This window comes from Sinocyclocheilus grahami, unplaced genomic scaffold, assembly GCF_001515645.1.
Source record: "Sinocyclocheilus grahami isolate Dianchi unplaced genomic scaffold, SAMN03320097.WGS_v1.1 scaffold13.1, whole genome shotgun sequence".
Lineage (NCBI taxonomy): Eukaryota > Metazoa > Chordata > Actinopteri > Cypriniformes > Cyprinidae > Sinocyclocheilus > Sinocyclocheilus grahami.
In genome coordinates, this window is record NW_015505192.1 from 2,569,000 (window position 1) to 2,586,520 (window position 17,521).

The 17,521-nt window shown below is 34.9% G+C and overlaps 3 protein-coding genes across 3 annotated transcripts in view; all 3 read left to right on the top strand.

Annotated features, from left to right (window-relative positions):
* The first annotated feature begins 3,569 nt into the window (after window positions 1–3,569).
* LOC107599143 (trypsin-3-like) lies at window positions 3,570–6,428 on the top strand. The gene is made up of 6 exons (XM_016290657.1): window positions 3,570–3,749; window positions 4,032–4,090; window positions 4,471–4,621; window positions 4,755–4,896; window positions 5,748–6,005; window positions 6,193–6,428. Exons 2-6 carry the CDS (start codon window positions 4,042–4,044, stop codon window positions 6,343–6,345), a joined length of 753 nt encoding a protein of 250 aa, XP_016146143.1. The 5' UTR covers window positions 3,570–3,749; window positions 4,032–4,041; the 3' UTR covers window positions 6,346–6,428.
* A 3,529-nt stretch (window positions 6,429–9,957) lies between these two features.
* On the top strand, window positions 9,958–13,781 carry LOC107599502 (cytidine deaminase-like). The gene is made up of 4 exons (XM_016291111.1): window positions 9,958–10,084; window positions 10,734–10,845; window positions 13,297–13,354; window positions 13,626–13,781. The coding sequence occupies exons 1-4, from the start codon at window positions 9,958–9,960 to the stop codon at window positions 13,779–13,781; spliced, it is 453 nt and encodes a 150-aa protein (XP_016146597.1).
* Window positions 13,782–14,031: 250 nt separating this feature from the next.
* Window positions 14,032–17,521, top strand: part of LOC107599510 (serine/threonine-protein kinase PINK1, mitochondrial-like) — a 4,755-nt gene continuing 1,265 nt past the window's right edge. The window contains 7 exon segments of the mRNA XM_016291124.1: window positions 14,032–14,422; window positions 14,425–14,495; window positions 14,835–14,890; window positions 14,970–15,152; window positions 16,050–16,216; window positions 16,330–16,454; window positions 17,054–17,284. Of these exon segments, the coding sequence (XP_016146610.1) occupies window positions 14,140–14,422; window positions 14,425–14,495; window positions 14,835–14,890; window positions 14,970–15,152; window positions 16,050–16,216; window positions 16,330–16,454; window positions 17,054–17,284 (1,116 nt within the window). The 5' untranslated portion in view covers window positions 14,032–14,139.

A 17,521-nucleotide genomic window follows, 5' to 3' on the forward strand; every position in this document is an offset into this window, starting at 1 on the left:
ATATATATATATATATATCTATATATATATATATATATTCTATTACTATTATATACTAGTAAAAAAAATCATAATTCTTTCTTGTAATAAAACATTCTGGGGGGAAATGAAAATATTCCCAGTCCAAGTATGCATCTGAACCGCTTGACCAAATGGACCAGCAGAAAAAAAAATCCTAATTAGTTCCGGCTGCTGGAAATTGTGGGATTGCCCCAGATCTGGAGCATGGATCATTAAAAATTAAGATGCGGATGAAATGGCGTGGTGTGATCTCTGTGACCAATGTTAGCTAATGATCCCCTCTCAATCTGACACAGCACAATCTACGTCTCATTTATTGTGTATCTCTCTGTCTCTTTCTCATGGCTGCTTCCCCCGGGTGCTGACCGCTGCCGTTTTTACACCTGATCTGTTGTTCTGCTCTCTTGGTTCTACCACAACAGAGCGATTAGCCCTCTTCATCACCCTCCTCATCATCGTGACATGATGTCTCTGGCTTCTGTGTTAGATTCACTGCTCAGAGCCCTGCAGGGTCCTGTCACAGTTTAATAGAGAGTTTTAGGGTCGTTCTGTTGTCAGTGGACTATTAATCATCACTTTGGCATTCCTTAATAACTGACTGCTTAAATTGGATCTTCCATCCATACAGTTGTCATGGTAATTAGGGCAACAGTGATGTCACAGCACTGCTGAGATTCCACATGGTGGGAGTGTGAACAAAACCATTCAGGCTTTTATTTTATAGACTCTGTATTTGTTTTAACAATATAATAAACGTTTATAGTCTTTTATAGCAGTTTGAGAGGGTATCAATTATGCGGAATAACTTTGTCCTGTTTTATTTTATTTTATTTGATCTTTTTCACCATTTTTCACCATTTTTAAACTCTACATAATAATATGGAATATTTTAAGTGACATTCACTGGAGGTAGTAAATCCGTGTATCATTCGATCATTCGTTTTTTGATTTAATATTGAAAGTAGAAAAATGAGAAAACGGCTCCTTTTTCGGTTTTTTGTTTTTTTCCAAAAAACGAAAAACGAGAATTCATCTTAAATTTACGTTTTTCGTTCATGGGTGGAAAAATGAATAAACAGCTTGAATATTCTATTTCTACATGTGGGCGGGAATTAAACGGCACTTTCTGCTGATTGGTCAGCCGAAGATCAAACCGTGCCATCATCAGTTCTTCTGCAGTATCATGCAGCAGAATAATAGTCCTCCACTGCTGCAGTTGTATGGATTAATAACCCATTTGATCAATTTCAAAATTTTCATCAAATAAACAGACTAATGAATAGCTCGACACAACTCGTACCGGGGCAGAGTCTAGACAGGTCTTTCTTCTGTGTAGACCAGAGAAATCAAAAAGGAGCCGTTTTCTAATTTTTCTACTTTCAATATTAAATCAAAAAACGAATGATCGAATGATACACGGATTGTAGTAATCCGTGTATCATTCGATCATTCTTTTTTTGATTTAATATTGAAAGTAGAAAAATTAGAAAACGGCTCCTTTTTCGTTTTTTCGTTTTTCTCCAAGAAACGAGAAACGAGAATTCAGTCCATACAACTGCAGCAGCAGAGGACTATTATTCTGCTGCATGAGAAGAACTGATGATGGCACGGTTTGATCTTCGGCTGACCAATCAGCAGAAAGTGCCGTTTAATTCCCGCCCACATGTAGAAATCGAATATTCAAGCTGTTTATTCATTTTTCCACCCATGAACGAAAAACGAAAATTTAAGCTGATTTCTCGTTTTTCGTTTTTTGGAAAAAAACAAAAAACAGAGAAAGGAGCCGTTTTCTCATTTTTCTACTTTCAATATTAAATCAAAAACCGAATGATCGAATGATACACGGATTCTGATGACCTGTTTTGTTTTGTTTTGAAATCACTCCAAACCATTTTACAATTCTACACAATTATGTGAAATAAGTTTAAATGGTATTTATTAGAGTTAACAAACACAACTAAAGCTGATGACGGGTTCTGATTTCGTTTGTATTTTATTTGCAAAATTACTTCACCATTTGAAAATTCTACATAATTATGTGAAATAAATTTAAATGACATTCAGTGGAGGTAACAAACGACTAAAGTTTGACCTTTTATTTTATTTTATTTTATTTATAAAAAAATTTTAAATCACTGCAGACTATTTTAAAGTTCTACATAATTGTGTGTAATAACTGTAGATGATATTCACAAACAACTAAAGCTGATGATCTATTTTATTGAATTTATTTGATTCTACATTTCTCCTTTTTAAAAAATATATCAGCTTATTATTGAAATACTTTAATTTAAATTAATTTAATTATTCACTTTTGCAATTTATTTTAAAATGGTAGGAAAATTGTTAGGCTATTAACAAATCATTAGAGATATAAAACTAACCTCAGCTTTTGTGTTAAATGAGAAAAAAATTATAGCATTACACATTATACAATAAAACCAATTACAATATTTGTTATAAAAACACTGCAGGAAGTTTTTATTTGTTTTGTGTTTTGTGTTTTGTGTTTTGTGTTTTGTGTTTTGTTTTTAAATCACGGCAAGACAGGAAGTAGTTCTAGTATAAGCAAAGTTTTAATACCGATGTATCAAATTAACGAAATCAGAGAGTATTGAGACACTCCCCAGATAACCTGATTTTATATTCATTTTCGGTCAAACTCCTATAATGTCAGCCTTTTCCCACAAGTGATTCTAAAGCTGTTCTGTGAGCCACCAACCTTTGTTTTTGATAAAACTCCCAGTCTGAGTGAGTGTGAGATGGAGAAAGAAGGATTGAAGACATTAATATGGTGTGAAGTGAAGGGATGTGTTTGTGGGGAAATGCATGTCATCAGATTAAACAAAGGAAGGTAAATAAATCCAATTCTTTAGGTGCATACACAGATATAAATATGTATCTAGGAAATAATGTGTTCATTATGAGCTCATCCATCAGAAAATAAAGCACTGATTATAAAGGAACTGAATCATTTCAGTATGTTCAAGTTACAAATGTCGCAATAGCTTAAATCTGAGAACCATATTTATTGTCTATCATAAATAGCATCCACAGATGAATAGATTTTAGTCTGTTTTTAACAAAGTATTTAATCACACTGAAATCAAATACTTTAAATCAGCTAGGCGTCACCAAATAAACTTGTAATTTCATCCATACATTGTTCATTAAAATGCAAACATTACCGTGAGCTAAATAGATCCAAATTGAATTTACCTTGCTTTAATGGCACACTTTATATATTTGTAATGATGAAAAATTTCCGATTATGGTTTTGAAAAGCCCTATTTGTTAAAGGTCATTATATATCAGGACGGCATACAATCAATCAATCAATCAAAAAAAAAACCATCTTTAACTTGTTGTTAAAAACATTTCTGATCATGAAACCCAAATGCTGTTCACTGGACAACACCCACAATACTTGTATTTAACGCGGCCATTGAAGTGAGTGAACAGGGTGTTGTTCTGAAACTCCAGCTCACAATAATTCATAATAAAGAGCGTTGAATCAGATATGCGTGACACTGAGGGACTTCCTCTTTGTCAGGTATTAGGTCAGTGTCTGCTATACTGTGGGATAGATGTACTGTTTGTTATATAAAGGACAACAGCAGGCCCGCAAAAACATTGGACATGGATATGGTGTCAGTATAAAGGGAGAGGAGTTCTGAAATCAGCAGTTGGAGGTGATTCAAGGCTTGGGAGGTGAGGAATTATCACTGGTGAGTCTTCACATATTTTATTTCCTTTTTCATTCTTGACATGCATGTGTAAAAGGCATTAGAGCATCTCGTAATAGTCATCAAGCCTAAGTGACATGATCTTGTGATCAGATATTTCTTCTGCACTCTTGAACTATATCAGGTTGCTATTGTACAGATTTGAAGGATGCAAGCAGACATTAAGACTTCAGCGATTCATTATAAGCATTGAGAGACTCGTTTTCATTTATTACAGGCTTTCACAATATTTTGCTTGTATTTTGGATGCTTATTTTCTTACAGTGCTGACAGAATGGCTCAGTTATTGTGGGTATTTCTTGTGCTCGCTGTAACAGTCAGAGGTAAGCAATGCAATTCTTCGTTAAAAAGGAGCTTAGAACTAACATTTGTCTAATATGAGGAGGTTTCAGATCAGATTAGAAGTTTCAGGATGTGACATTCAATAAAAAGTCATATTTTTCTTTTAAAATGGCACATTTATGCACATTTACATACAGCATATGTACGCAAATGGAATCATAATTAAGCAAAAATAGAGTTTTAAACACAATGGTATCATGGTATGGGTGCTGCTGGGACTGCTTAACAGAAATGGCTAATTTCAACATCTAATCTATAAATATTTTTCTAAAATGATGAATATATAGCCTAAATATGCATATAGCAAAATGTGAATAACATTTTCTCCATGCTTTTTAAATTTTTTTTTATTATTGAATAGATACATTGTCACAAAGGATCATCGGGGGTCAAGAGGTCGTGCCTTACTCTGTCAAATACCAGGCGTCTCTTCAGGTTGAGAGAAAGCATTACTGTGGTGGAACCCTCATTCAGCCACAATGGGTGTTGACTGCTGCACACTGCTGGAGACCGTACTGCAGCTTGCTTTTTTTTTCTTTCTTTTTTTTTGAATCAAATGTCTTTATTGGTAAATTTTATATAAATTGAAGGAGGTTATTTCATTCAAAACCTGCCCTGTATGTTATATTGTATTTGAATGGACAGGGCCACCATGATTCAGGTAGTGCTGAGTGAGCACAGTCTTGCTGTAGAAGAGGGATTTGAGCAAGTATTTAACGTGTCCAGAATCTACAGTCATTTTGCCTACAATCCAAAAACTTTTAACAATGACATCCTGCTCATTAAGGTAAGAAACACATTAACAAATACTAAGAATGACTGATTTTGTGGTACAGATGATTAAATATGAGACCCTGGACCACAAAACCAGTCTTAAGCCACTTGTATGGGTCAAATTATAAAAAGAAATTTATGCCAAAAATCATTAGGATATTAAGTAAAGATCATGTTCCATGAAGATAATTTGTAAATTTCCTACTGTAAATATATTAAAACTTAATTTTTGATTAGTACCGGTAATATGCATTGCTAAGAATGCATTGCTCAAATAGTTGCATCTCGGCCAAATATTGTCCTATCCTAACAAACCATACATCAATGGAAAGCTTATTTATTCACCCTTATGACTGGTTTTGTTGTCCAGGGTCACATATTGTCTTGAGAAATACCTGAGGAATCTTGTTAAGGTGATGATGCACGGGGCAACTTTTTGAGCAATGTTGCTGGGCGCAGGGAGACACAAGGCCCATGACCGATCTAAAGTATATGAAATGTGAAATATTCCACATCAAGAATATTTCTGTATGCATTTAAAAAATGTAAATAAATAAATAGGTTCCTTGTCACCATTACAGAAATCGCACAAGTAATCAATATTCAGTTTAAATCCCTCCAGCTTGTTCTACTCAAAACACAGATGAGTTTTTCAAAACATTTCTGTTTTCGTTTGAGCGATGAGATGTCAAGTTCTAGCTCAACCAATGGCGTGAGCTTTTGGGCGGGACTATCTGTTTGTTTGCCCAGTGGAAGACGGGGAGAGTGTTTGGGGAAACCTGTTTGAAAACCATCATTATTTTCGTGATTCCGGCAGAAATTACACACCTTACATGAAGACATCATATTTATTTTTTCCCTCAGCTCAGTGTTCCAGCCCAGATTAATGCTTATGTTCAACCGGCCACACTTCCAACCATAGACAGCCCTGATTTAATTGGAGGAACCAGCTGCACTGTGAGCGGATGGGGAGTGACGCGAATATACAGCTTCTATCTGTCACCGATTCTGCGTGCGGTGGATGTGGCGATCATCAGCTCCTGCCAATACTACTACTACTTCAGAGTCAACGACAACATGATCTGTGCGGGCTCTCGCTTTGGTGGAAAAGACGCCTGCCAGGTAATCAAGAGATTTAAATGCAAATGAGAACTTCCCCAACCCTGGTGGTGGCAAGTGGAATAGAACGCAACAGGTCTTTTTCAGTGGCCTTCGCTCCGGCAGTATTTTTCTTATTAACAAAAATTGTATTGCATTATAAAAATGTCAAACACACTAATCTTCCTGCACATGCTGTTTTCCTTCACAGGGCGATTCAGGCGGTCCTCTCATTTGTGATGGGATTTTAGAAGGCATTGTGTCATGGGGAATTGGCTGTGCTCTTCCGTACTATCCTGGTGTCTACACAAAAGTGAGAAACTACAACCGATGGATTGACTGGATCATCAGCTCTGACAGCTAAAACACAGGTTTAACTGAATGTGGGAAGGCTTTCCTTCAATCTGAATTAAGTATGTAATTTAACAATAAATCCTACTTCAAGTACTGATGCTTTGACATTGCATCCAGAGTCTCAAAGATTATAGATTAACATGCATATTTTGGACTATAAAAAGCATTGAATACTTAAATTAACTTTATTTTATCTTTTATGTCATGCATATTTTCATTCAAATTTCTATATCCTATATATATATATATATATATATATATATATATATATATATATGTATATTCCATATAAGGCTTTTGCATGAATGCTTGAAAATGAATGCTAGTTTTGAAGGTAAATATAAACTGTGCCAAAATATGAATTTCTTTAGAAAACTGAATTCTATTTAGTTTTTCTAAATGTTGTAACAGATAGAAAACTCCTTCAATATAATTTAAAAAGCATCCCAGGATGCATCTCATGAAGCTGTTTGATAGAATGACCTGGAAGAATCTAGCTGACTGATGGAATTGTCACAGTTTCGTTTTTAAATACATAAAGTTTACAACAAGCTCTTACTTGCCTCTTTATTGCAGTCATATCCTCATACGAGTCTCTGAACTCTGAACTGAGTAAACAGGATCATCTTTACTCATCCGTCTGGTTACTTACAATTCTGTGCATTAGACTGTTAGACATGGCTGGCCCAAGCCTTTATGGGGTCCTAAGCAGAATTTTATTTGGGGGCCCCTCGGTGTCGCCAATACTATAAATCTAACACACCCATTATCAGTTTTATGTGTTGTAGCTGTGTTGCTTACGTCATACCAATGTTTTTACATTTCTATGATTTTTAATTGTAACAGCAGAGTTAACACAAGAGTGGTCAGGTGTTAATTTGAACTCCAACATTCAAAGTCTCACAGTACTACGTGGCATACTTGATGTGGTGTACTGAAAAGTAGCTAAATAAACCAGCAAACAATGCATTTACAGAACAGAATGCTAGTTTGACAACAAATTATTATACACAGCAGCAAGCCATCTGTACATAAAAACAACCAGTCTTAATCTATAACTAACTAATCGAGGCATAATGATATTGGAATATAATAGCAAAGACCCCAAAGGTAGGTTAAGGTAAATAATGTTAAGCTGTTATTAGTACCAAGTTTATGAAACATTATTAGGCCTATTATTAATGAAACATTATTATTACAAAAATATATACCCAGGAAAGTTATTTTTACACAATCAAAACTTTAATCTAAAATTAGCTAAGTACAATGTTATATTATAATATATCAGGGTTGCCAACATTGGTTGCCTGGCTGGAGTGAGATACACGAATATATAACACAAAATAAATAAATAAATACACACTGCCCTTTGCCCACTGTTTGTCTAAAGTGTAAAAATTTTTAAACACTTACAATATTTTAAAGCCTATATTATTTTTTTAACTCTACAGTTGTGCAGTAAAATTCACTTTAAAGATTCATTTTTCATTCATGAAGATGAAAAAAATTGTCAAAAATGTGTCTCCTGGTGGAAAACAAAGACTTAAGATGAAAATTACATGACCATTATAACCAATAGATGGCAGCAGAGGATCACTCATCGGCTCTGTCATTTCCACTCCCTAGTTTTTGTGATATTTTGCTTTTGGATTTATTATAAAACGATTATCATACCAATTTTTTTTACTTTTACTGTACTAAAGTATGAATAAATAAGTTAATTAGTAATGGTATAATAATTAAATAATAATGCATTAGGTATTTTATCTTTAACGTTAGACGCTGCTAAATATTCAGCCAGCAGACTTGTCGCTGCTGTAGGTTTGTTACTCTGAATTTAATCTGCATCAATTAATGCACAGCTCTGTTTTGACATAGGCTTGTCAGATAGTTCATTCCGTTCATTGCTACAATATTTATCACTGTCAATCATAGCAATGACTCGCAGAACAATTTAGCAGATTCACTCGCGTACATTTTTTGCGTTATTTGTCATCCCTGAAACAGTATGACTAACAAAACTTTTCTTCAAATTTTAAATGGATTATGTGAGAAACCTTTTTTTCTTGTTATAATGGGAAGATCTGCGAGCGCGTAGAACTCCATAAACAATTAGGGTAACACTTTACTTGAAGGGGTGTGCATAAGACTGACATGACACCTTCATAATCATGACATGACACATGTCATGAATATGAAGGAGGTTTTATGCATGTTTATGACAACTGTCATTAAGTGTCATTCGCTCAGTTATGTCATTTTTAATGCAAATATGACATTATTTGACCTAACCCTACCCCTACCCTTACCCCTAACCATAGCCCATCCAAAGACATCTATGCAAATATGACATTATCATTAAAAATTACATAACTGAGCGAATGACACTTAATGACAGTTGTCATAAACATGCATAAAAAACCTTCATATTCATGACATGTGTCATGTCATGATTATGTAGATGTCATGTCATGATTATGAAGGTGTCATGTCAGTCTTATGCACACCCTTTCAAGTAAAGTGTAACCACAATTAGTTCACAGCGGATTCTGACTGACGTACAGTAAACACCTCTGATCTGATTCTGATCTGATGTGTGCATGATGCGTCGCTATGGAAATAAGATGACACGTATAGATTATTTAATATTGTGTTTGTTGTATAATTACCATTGTCCACTGACACTATATTACCAAAAAATATATAATTTTTTTTACTGTATTTAATGTACTCTTGGGGGCCCCCTGGTGGTCACGGGGCCCTAAGCAGCCGCTTAGTTCGCTTATGTCTTGGGCCAGCTCTGCTGTTAGACATTTCAAAGGGTTTTTACAGTAACTTACTGGCAACAGTGAGTTACTGTAATTAAGATTTACAGTACACTCAAAAAAATGCTGGGTTGTTTCAACCCAACTTTGGGTCAAAAATGGACTAACCCAACTTTTGGGTTAAAGATTTAAATAAAAACGTTTAACCCAATGGTTGGGTTAGTTCATATTTGACCCAAAGTTGGGTTGAAACAACCCAGCATTTTTTAGAGTGTACAATAACTGTATTTAACTTTTACAGTAACTATCGTGTAATACAGTGCAATTACTGTAAAAAATCCAAGTCATCAGTGCACTACTGTAATTCCCTAATTTGAATATAGATTTCAATAGATTTTGTAATTTTTATATAGAATTCATTTTATTTTTATCCTACATAGGTTGTCCTGACATTTAGTTCAAACAGACACAATTATTACAAAATATCAAATGCTTTATTTCTAACATTGCATATATAACACTTAAAAATACTCAGACATTGAGACATACATATATTTTTACCTTGCTTGCTGGTCTTATTCTCTCGTAAGGTGCATCAACTCACAGCACAGATGTTCATCGGAGTGCAATTTCACAGCTTGTCATCTATGTGAATTATTAAGTAAATGGGAGTTTTGACATTGCTTCATCAAAATACTCCATGCTAAGTGTCAAAGAGACATTGCATCCCTAATTTCCTCCTTAGTCACACACACACACACACACACACACACACACACACACACACACACACACACACACATTAACTTGTGACTTGAAGCCATATAGTGCCTGGCTGTTAGATAGACAGCAGCATTATGAATAGCTGGAGCCCAGAAGCACTTGTTCGGAAGTCTCAGGAAGCCAGAAATCAGGCGTATTGTCCCTACAGCAAGTTCAGAGTTGGAGCAGCTGTCTTAGCAAGCAATGGAACCGTGTTCACAGGTGAGGACGCTCTAAAAAAATGTGTCTTTGTTATTTGAACACGACAAATACATATATAACATTCAATTTTTTGGAATCATTATGATTTCTTATCCTCTTCTCCTCACCAAAGCTGCATTTATTTGATCAAAAATACAGTAAAAACAGTAATAGTGTGAAATATTATTCCAATTTAAAATAGCCGTTTTCTATTTGAATATATTTTAAAATGCAATTTACTTCAGTTATGCAAAGCTGAATTATCAGCATCATGACTCCAGTCTTCAGTGTCACATGATCCTTCAGATATCATTCTAATATGCTGATTTGCTGCTCAAGAAACATTTCTGATTATTATCAATGTTGAAAACAGTTTTGCTGCTTCATATTATGTAAGATATTTTTTTTAAAGATTTTTTGATGAATATAAATTTAGAAGAGAAGTTCAAAAGTACAGCATTTATTTAGAATAGAAATCCTTTGGATCATTATTAATATCATTACTGTCACTTGATTAATTAAATGCATACTTACTGAATGAAATTATTAATGTCTTTTAAGAAAAAACTTACTGAACCCAAACTTTTGAACGGTAGTGTGTATATTTGTTTTGTTGCTATAGTTTGAATCTGTGTTTCATGGTGCTTCAGCATATGGTAGTGTTTAACAGGTTGTAATGTAGAAAACGCATGCTATACTGCTGGACTGTGTGCTGAGAGGACTGCTATCTGTAAAGCTGTGTCTGAGGGACATACCAGCTTCAAAGCCATCGCAATTGCCAGGCATTTCAATATAGATAGATAATTTATTTGTCCTCAGAGAGGAAATTAATTTTCAGACAAATGCTTAAGATTCTGTTGACAGCGCTTGTAGATACATCGAATATGCTGATTAAAATTGAGATAATCATCCAATGCAATGCCAAGGTATTTAAAATGCTCCACCCTTTCAACCATCTCTCCATTGATAATAATACTGGAATGGATCTGTGTTTTGGAGGAGCTAAAAACCAGTTCTTTAGTCTTTGAAATATTAAGGTAAAGAAAAGTATCATCACATCATGTACTAAAGTATGTTATGGAACGTTGATAGTCCAAAAAAGAATCATTATCCCTGTTATTGAGCAGCTCAAGAATGGCTGTGTCATCTGCATATTTAAAATAATGAGTAGTAGTACATGGACTCTGACAATCATTCGTATAAAGAATATAGAGAAATGGACTTAATACACATCCTTGGGGGGCCCCAGTATTAAGAACAACAGTGGGTGATAATGAATTGTCCTCTTTTACCACTTGCGGTCTATTAAGACAGAAAATTATAAATCCAGTGAATTAGTGGTGATGGAACTCGCAAGCCCTTTAATTTCTTGATTACCTGATGACGCTGAATTGAGTTAAAGGCAGAACTAAAAATCAACAAAAAGAAGTCTAGCATAATTTCCAGGGATGTCCAGGTGTTGAAGTAAACAGTGCAGAAGACAAGCCACTGCATCATCTGTACCTCTTTTCTGCTCGTATGCAAATTTAAGACGGTCCTAAAATTGCGACACATGTGGAAGAATAATATTTTTAGCCATTTTCTCGAAACATTTCATTATGATCGAGGTTAACGATACCGGCCTATGATAATTTAACTCTGATGGATGTAATTTTTTGGGAATAGGAATGACAATTGATGATTTCCAAGTAGCCGGTATTTTTTTAAGTACAGAGTGATCGAAGAAAGATAGAATGAAGAATAGACGTTAATTCCAGGGCACATTTTTTCAAAAGCCGACCTGGAATTCCATCCGGCTCAGGAGCCTTATTGGGTTTGCACTTAATGAGCTGGAAATAGACATCCTGCTTGGTTAAGAGGGACTCATAATCCAACTCTTGAAAGGGCAAAGAATCCAAAAGGCTGTCACACTCTGCTGAAAAATCAGATATCAAAACGGGCATAAAAGTTATTAAGATTAGTAGCAAAAGGATCTGATACACAAGTAGTCTTTTTAATAGATTGTCCAGTAAGAGTCCTGACACGATGAAAAGCCTATTTAGTGTTCATGTTTGCAAAATCCTGCTCCATTTTGATTTTATAATTATTTTTCCCCTTAGAGATTTCTTTTTAATGTCCCGGTTTATAATTAAGAGAAATCATATATAGCTATATTCTGTCCTAGATGCGTGTTCCATCTACGCAGCACTGACAGATAGCTAACAGTCAGAAGTCAGAAAATGGGCAGACGCAGGAGTAAAGTTGAAAGTTTTACTGTTAGGTTCTTTCCTCTTCCATTTCTTATTCTTTTCTTTTTTTGTAAAACTGAAGCATATAAAGATTACAAACGTCTTGTTACAGAGAGCTCACAAATAAATGCAAATTCATTTACAATGTTATCTGAACAAACATAAAGGGCTACATTCATGCTCTGCTTAATATTGTTATCACCGAAGAGTAATAGTTTTAAACTCTAACTTATGAATTTCACATGTATACGTGTATATACATTCTTACAAACACTGAAGAAAAGTAATAGACTTACAGGCAAAGCCTTTCCAAGGCACAAAACGCAAAGGAAATAGAGTAAAGAACTTCTTGGAGAAAATCTGGAACACTGCGATTATTTCCTGGTTAACCTCTAACCCAGGGGTGCCCAAACTCGGTCCTGGAGGGCCGGTGTCCAGCAGAGTTTAGCTCCAGCTTGCCTCAACACACTTGCCTTCAAGTTTCTAGTATGCCTAGTACAGGGGTAGGCAAGTTCGGTCCTAGAGAGCCGCAGTCCTGCAGAGTTCAGCTCCAACCCTAATCAAACACACCTGAACAAGCTAATCAATGTCTTCAGGATTACTAAGGCTATATGCAGGTTTGTTTTGTTTTCAGGGTTGGAGCTGAACTCTGCAGGACTGCAGCTCTCTAGGACCGAACTTGCCTATCCCTGGCCTAGTAAGAGCTTGATTAGCTGGTTCAGGTGTGTTTAATTGGGGTTGGAGCTAAACTCTTCAGGACACCGGCCCTCCAGGACCGAGTTTGGGCACCCCTGCTCTAACCCAAGTGTCACATGGTCTAAATCAACCACTAAGAAAATAGCTAACAATTATTAATGTTCTTTGTTGTTACACCAAACTGCCACAAGATGGTGCTAAAAAAATAACAAACGAATGCATGACATGACAAGCTATATGTATGCATTGACTAAAGTGTAAGTAAGTATTGCTGAGTAATATTCCTGGTATAAACTGTCTTTTGTGCAGTGACCTTGAAGACCGCTTTATTTCTCCATGTGGAGCCTGCAGGCAGTTCATGAGAGAGGTCAGTTCTTCAAAAAATTTAATTATGCAAACTGATCATTATTATTGTTTTATTATTACTATTTATGAAGACACTAATGTGCAATTTAAATGTGATATGTCAAAACAAGTCAGAATGACAAACTAGAAATGCCTGTACATTTGGGTGTGGCCTTGGGTTGCTTATAACAAAGAACAATTACAAACGAATGTGAGTGAGTAATGGACAGATAATGTTTCAGCTTCCACTGCTACTGTCATTTAACAGACTGTTTATGTCAACTGTCTTGCAGTTTGGCTCACAGTGGGACGTTTATCTGTCCAAATCTGATGGATCTTACAAACTGATGACAGTGGAGGAGCTCCTGCCGTGTTCATTTGGCCCTGAAGACCTGAGGACAGGAGAAAACTGTTGGCAATTCAAAACTGTAATACAAATGAAGCTATAAGCCATGTTACAAACCAGATGTGCAGGATATACAGATTTAAAATGTATTGAATGGATGTATAGTTGTATCAATATATGTATAAATGTAAACGAATAAAAAAATAACCACATTCTGAACTGTTGTGTGCTTACAATTGACTCACCGCTTTGAACTTTTTATTGATACTTTTATCTTAAAAGATGTGCGATCTTTACTTTTATTGTGAAATACGTTTCCTGTGACTTTTATTTTGAAATCCGTAAACAAACAGTGACGTCTCACGGACCAATCGGCGATACATAAACACTGCGCTTAATGTAGCGAGAAGTTGGGTTTTCTGCAAACTCAAAGTGAAATTTAGTTGTTCTTTCGGCTCAAAATGTCAGTGAAGCATGCTCTCAGTCGGGGGTTGGAGCTGGGGAGGTCGCTTATCCAGCTGGGGCTCTTCAAACCAGCCGGCCGTGTGGCTGCGAAGCTCCGCGGTGAGCGGCTGCGTGTGACCCGGCCGACCCGCACCGTCCAGCCGCAGACCTTCCTGCCCGGTCGGTACCGCTTCTTCCGCCTGTCTCTCAGCGGCCTGGCCGCCCAGCTCCAGTCCGGGGCTTTCAGGAGAGTGGTTGGAGGTGGTGCACCCAGAAACAGGGCTGTTTTCCTGGCTTTTGGTGTGGGTTGGGGCTGATTGAACAGCAGCTGGAGGAGGACAGGACAGGCGCTGCTCTGTGTCAGGAGATACAGGTGAAAAACACCATCACATAAGAACACAACAATGTTGTATATCTAATAATAATAATGATGTAGCATAATAATAATTGAGCATTCCTGTAACTTAAATGGTAGAGCATGGTCGTAGTTGATTACCAAATAATGCATGAAAAATTGTATTCGCATTGGTAATCGTCTGCCAAGTGCTTAAATGTAAAAGTAATTTAAATATAAATTACTTTGCCATCAAGGAATAGGTTATCTAAAAAAAATAGAATAGGTGTGGTGTGTGTCATTATTACATTATTATTACGATTGTTATTACATTATTATTATTATTATTATTATTATCATTACTTTTATTATTATTGATATTACTCATGTCCACAGGCCCTAACAAAAGAGCAAGAAGAGATTGCTTTGGATGGGTGAGTTCATATGTAGATTTTGTACATCATGGCCTTAAAATAGACTGAATCATTGCCAATGGCTTTACTATTTTTACAGCCACTTTGGAACTGTGCCTAAAAGACTGACTGCTCATCCCAACGTGATCACAGTGTACCGGGCCTTCACTGCTGAGGTCCCGCTGCTGCCTGGAGCTCAGGAGGAGTATCCTGATGTCCTGCCTGCCCGACTCAATCCACAGGGTTTGGGCAGTAATCGCACACTGTTCCTGGTCATGAAGAAGTGAGGAATCATGAAAGCACTTTATTAATAAAATAAAATAATGATTAATTATTATTTAATATATTTAAATTATTATTTAATATATTATTATTATTTATTATGATAATGTATTTGCTATAAAGCAATAATATTATTTAATATTTTATTATATTTTGTTTATTTTTTATTATATTAAAGTAATATTTATTATAAAAATGTACTGTTATAAAAGTAATAATAAATAAATAGAATAAAAAATAATTAAATTGAAATAGAAATAATAATTAATGATAATTTATTTATTTATTTATTATAAAATGTATTTGTTATAATTTCTTATATATGTATATATATTATAATATAGTTATAATATCTAAAATAAAAAAGAATAATACAAATAAATAATAATTAATGATAACAGTTATTGTTATATATATTTATTACAAATATGTATTTGATGTGTTTGTTATAAAAACTAATTAAATAAAATCATTATTTAGTACAATATTTATTTATTATGAAAATAAAACATTCTTTGTTAAAAACAATAAATGAATGGTGTGGGTTGTTATTATTATTATTATTATTATTATTATTATCAGTATCATTATGTTAATATTTATTTATTATGAAAATAACATAAAAAATAAATAAATTATAATAAATTATATATTATTATAATGCATATAATACATTATATTTTATAATTGTCTGTTATATAATAATATTTATATATAATTTTTTTGTTTAATTTAGAATATGTTCAATATATCTATTTCTTTACATGTCACAAAAAAAAAAAAAAACTTTTGACTCCTTGACATCACTTTTGACTTTAGACTAATTTTCATGAATGGTGCTTGTGTTTTTTTTTTTTTTATTATCTGTAAAGTCATGATTGATGTGTCTGTGCTGTAGTTACCCATGCGGTACCCTGCGGCAGTACCTGGAGGTGTGTGTGCCGAACCAGAAGCAGGCATCTCTCATGCTGCTGCAGCTGCTGGAAGGGGTGGATCACCTGTGCAAGCAGGGCATTGCTCACAGAGACCTCAAATCAGACAATGTGCTCCTGGAATTTGACAGAGGTAAGGGTCCCTAGACGGTGCAGACAGCATTTTAGGCCAATGTAGACTTGCAATTGGTAATTGGTATAATCGCCTTAATTGTTACATTGCTGTAATGTGTTTTTATCTTAAAGCCGGGTGTCCCAGACTGGTGATCACTGACTTCGGCTGTTGTCTGGCAGAAGATTTGGACCTCAAACTGCCCTTCAACAGCTGGTGGGTTAACAGAGGGGGGAACACCTGTCTGATGGCACCTGAGGTGAGAAACTTCTGAAATAACTCTTGAAATATTAAGTATTTTTTCTGCTTGCCTTTTCAGGCCAGTAATTCAAATTTAATGTAAATGTTATATTTCCATTTATACTTTTAAAGTTCATATTTTAAAATGTATAAGGGAAATGATATATAATGATATATATATAATAAATTTTTTTTTTTTAATTAATACAATTTTTACACATTCTGCATAAGTTTGGAAAGTGTTTTATGCATGTACTGTACACTCCCATTCAAATATTTGGGGACAGCAAGAATTTTTAATATTTTTGAAAGAAGTCTAACTCACCCTAACTCACCCAGACTGCATTTATTTGATTAAAATACAGTAAAAACAGTAATTTGCTAAATATTATTACAATTTAAACTTATTACAGCTTAATTTAAGATGTAATTTATTGCTGTGATGCAAAGCTGAATTTTCAGCATGTCACATGATCCTTCAGAAATCATCATAATATGCTGCTTTGCTGCTCGAGAATCATTTCTTCTTATTATTATGTTAAAAACGTGTATAACATGAGATGCATGAGATTTTATATTATCAACATGAAGCATATTTATGCTTTCTTGATCATCTAGGTGGCCACAGCAGTTCCAGGTCCAGGGGTGATGATCGATTACAGTAAAGCAGATGCCTGGGCTATAGGGGCCATCGCCTATGAGCTCTTCGGTCAGCCGAACCCCTTCTACAGCTCACAGGGGCTGGAGGGACGCACTTATCAGGAAAAACAGCTTCCTCCACTTCCTGCTGCTGTACCTGAGGATGTACAGCTAGTAGTGAAGCTGCTGCTGTGCAGAAACACTTGCAAGGTATAATATTCACCAAGAAACACTACCTCATATACTGGCAAAAGCAATTGTGTTCACAATATTTGTTTTTGTTTCATGTCATTAAAGATTGCTTGAAGTTTTAAAGTGTATTTTTTATGCTTTATAACATTAACAAAACATGACTAAATCGCACAAAAATGTTTACCGTCATTTTAAATGATTACATAATTAATATTATATACATATTTTTAACCCAATTTTATATATATATATATA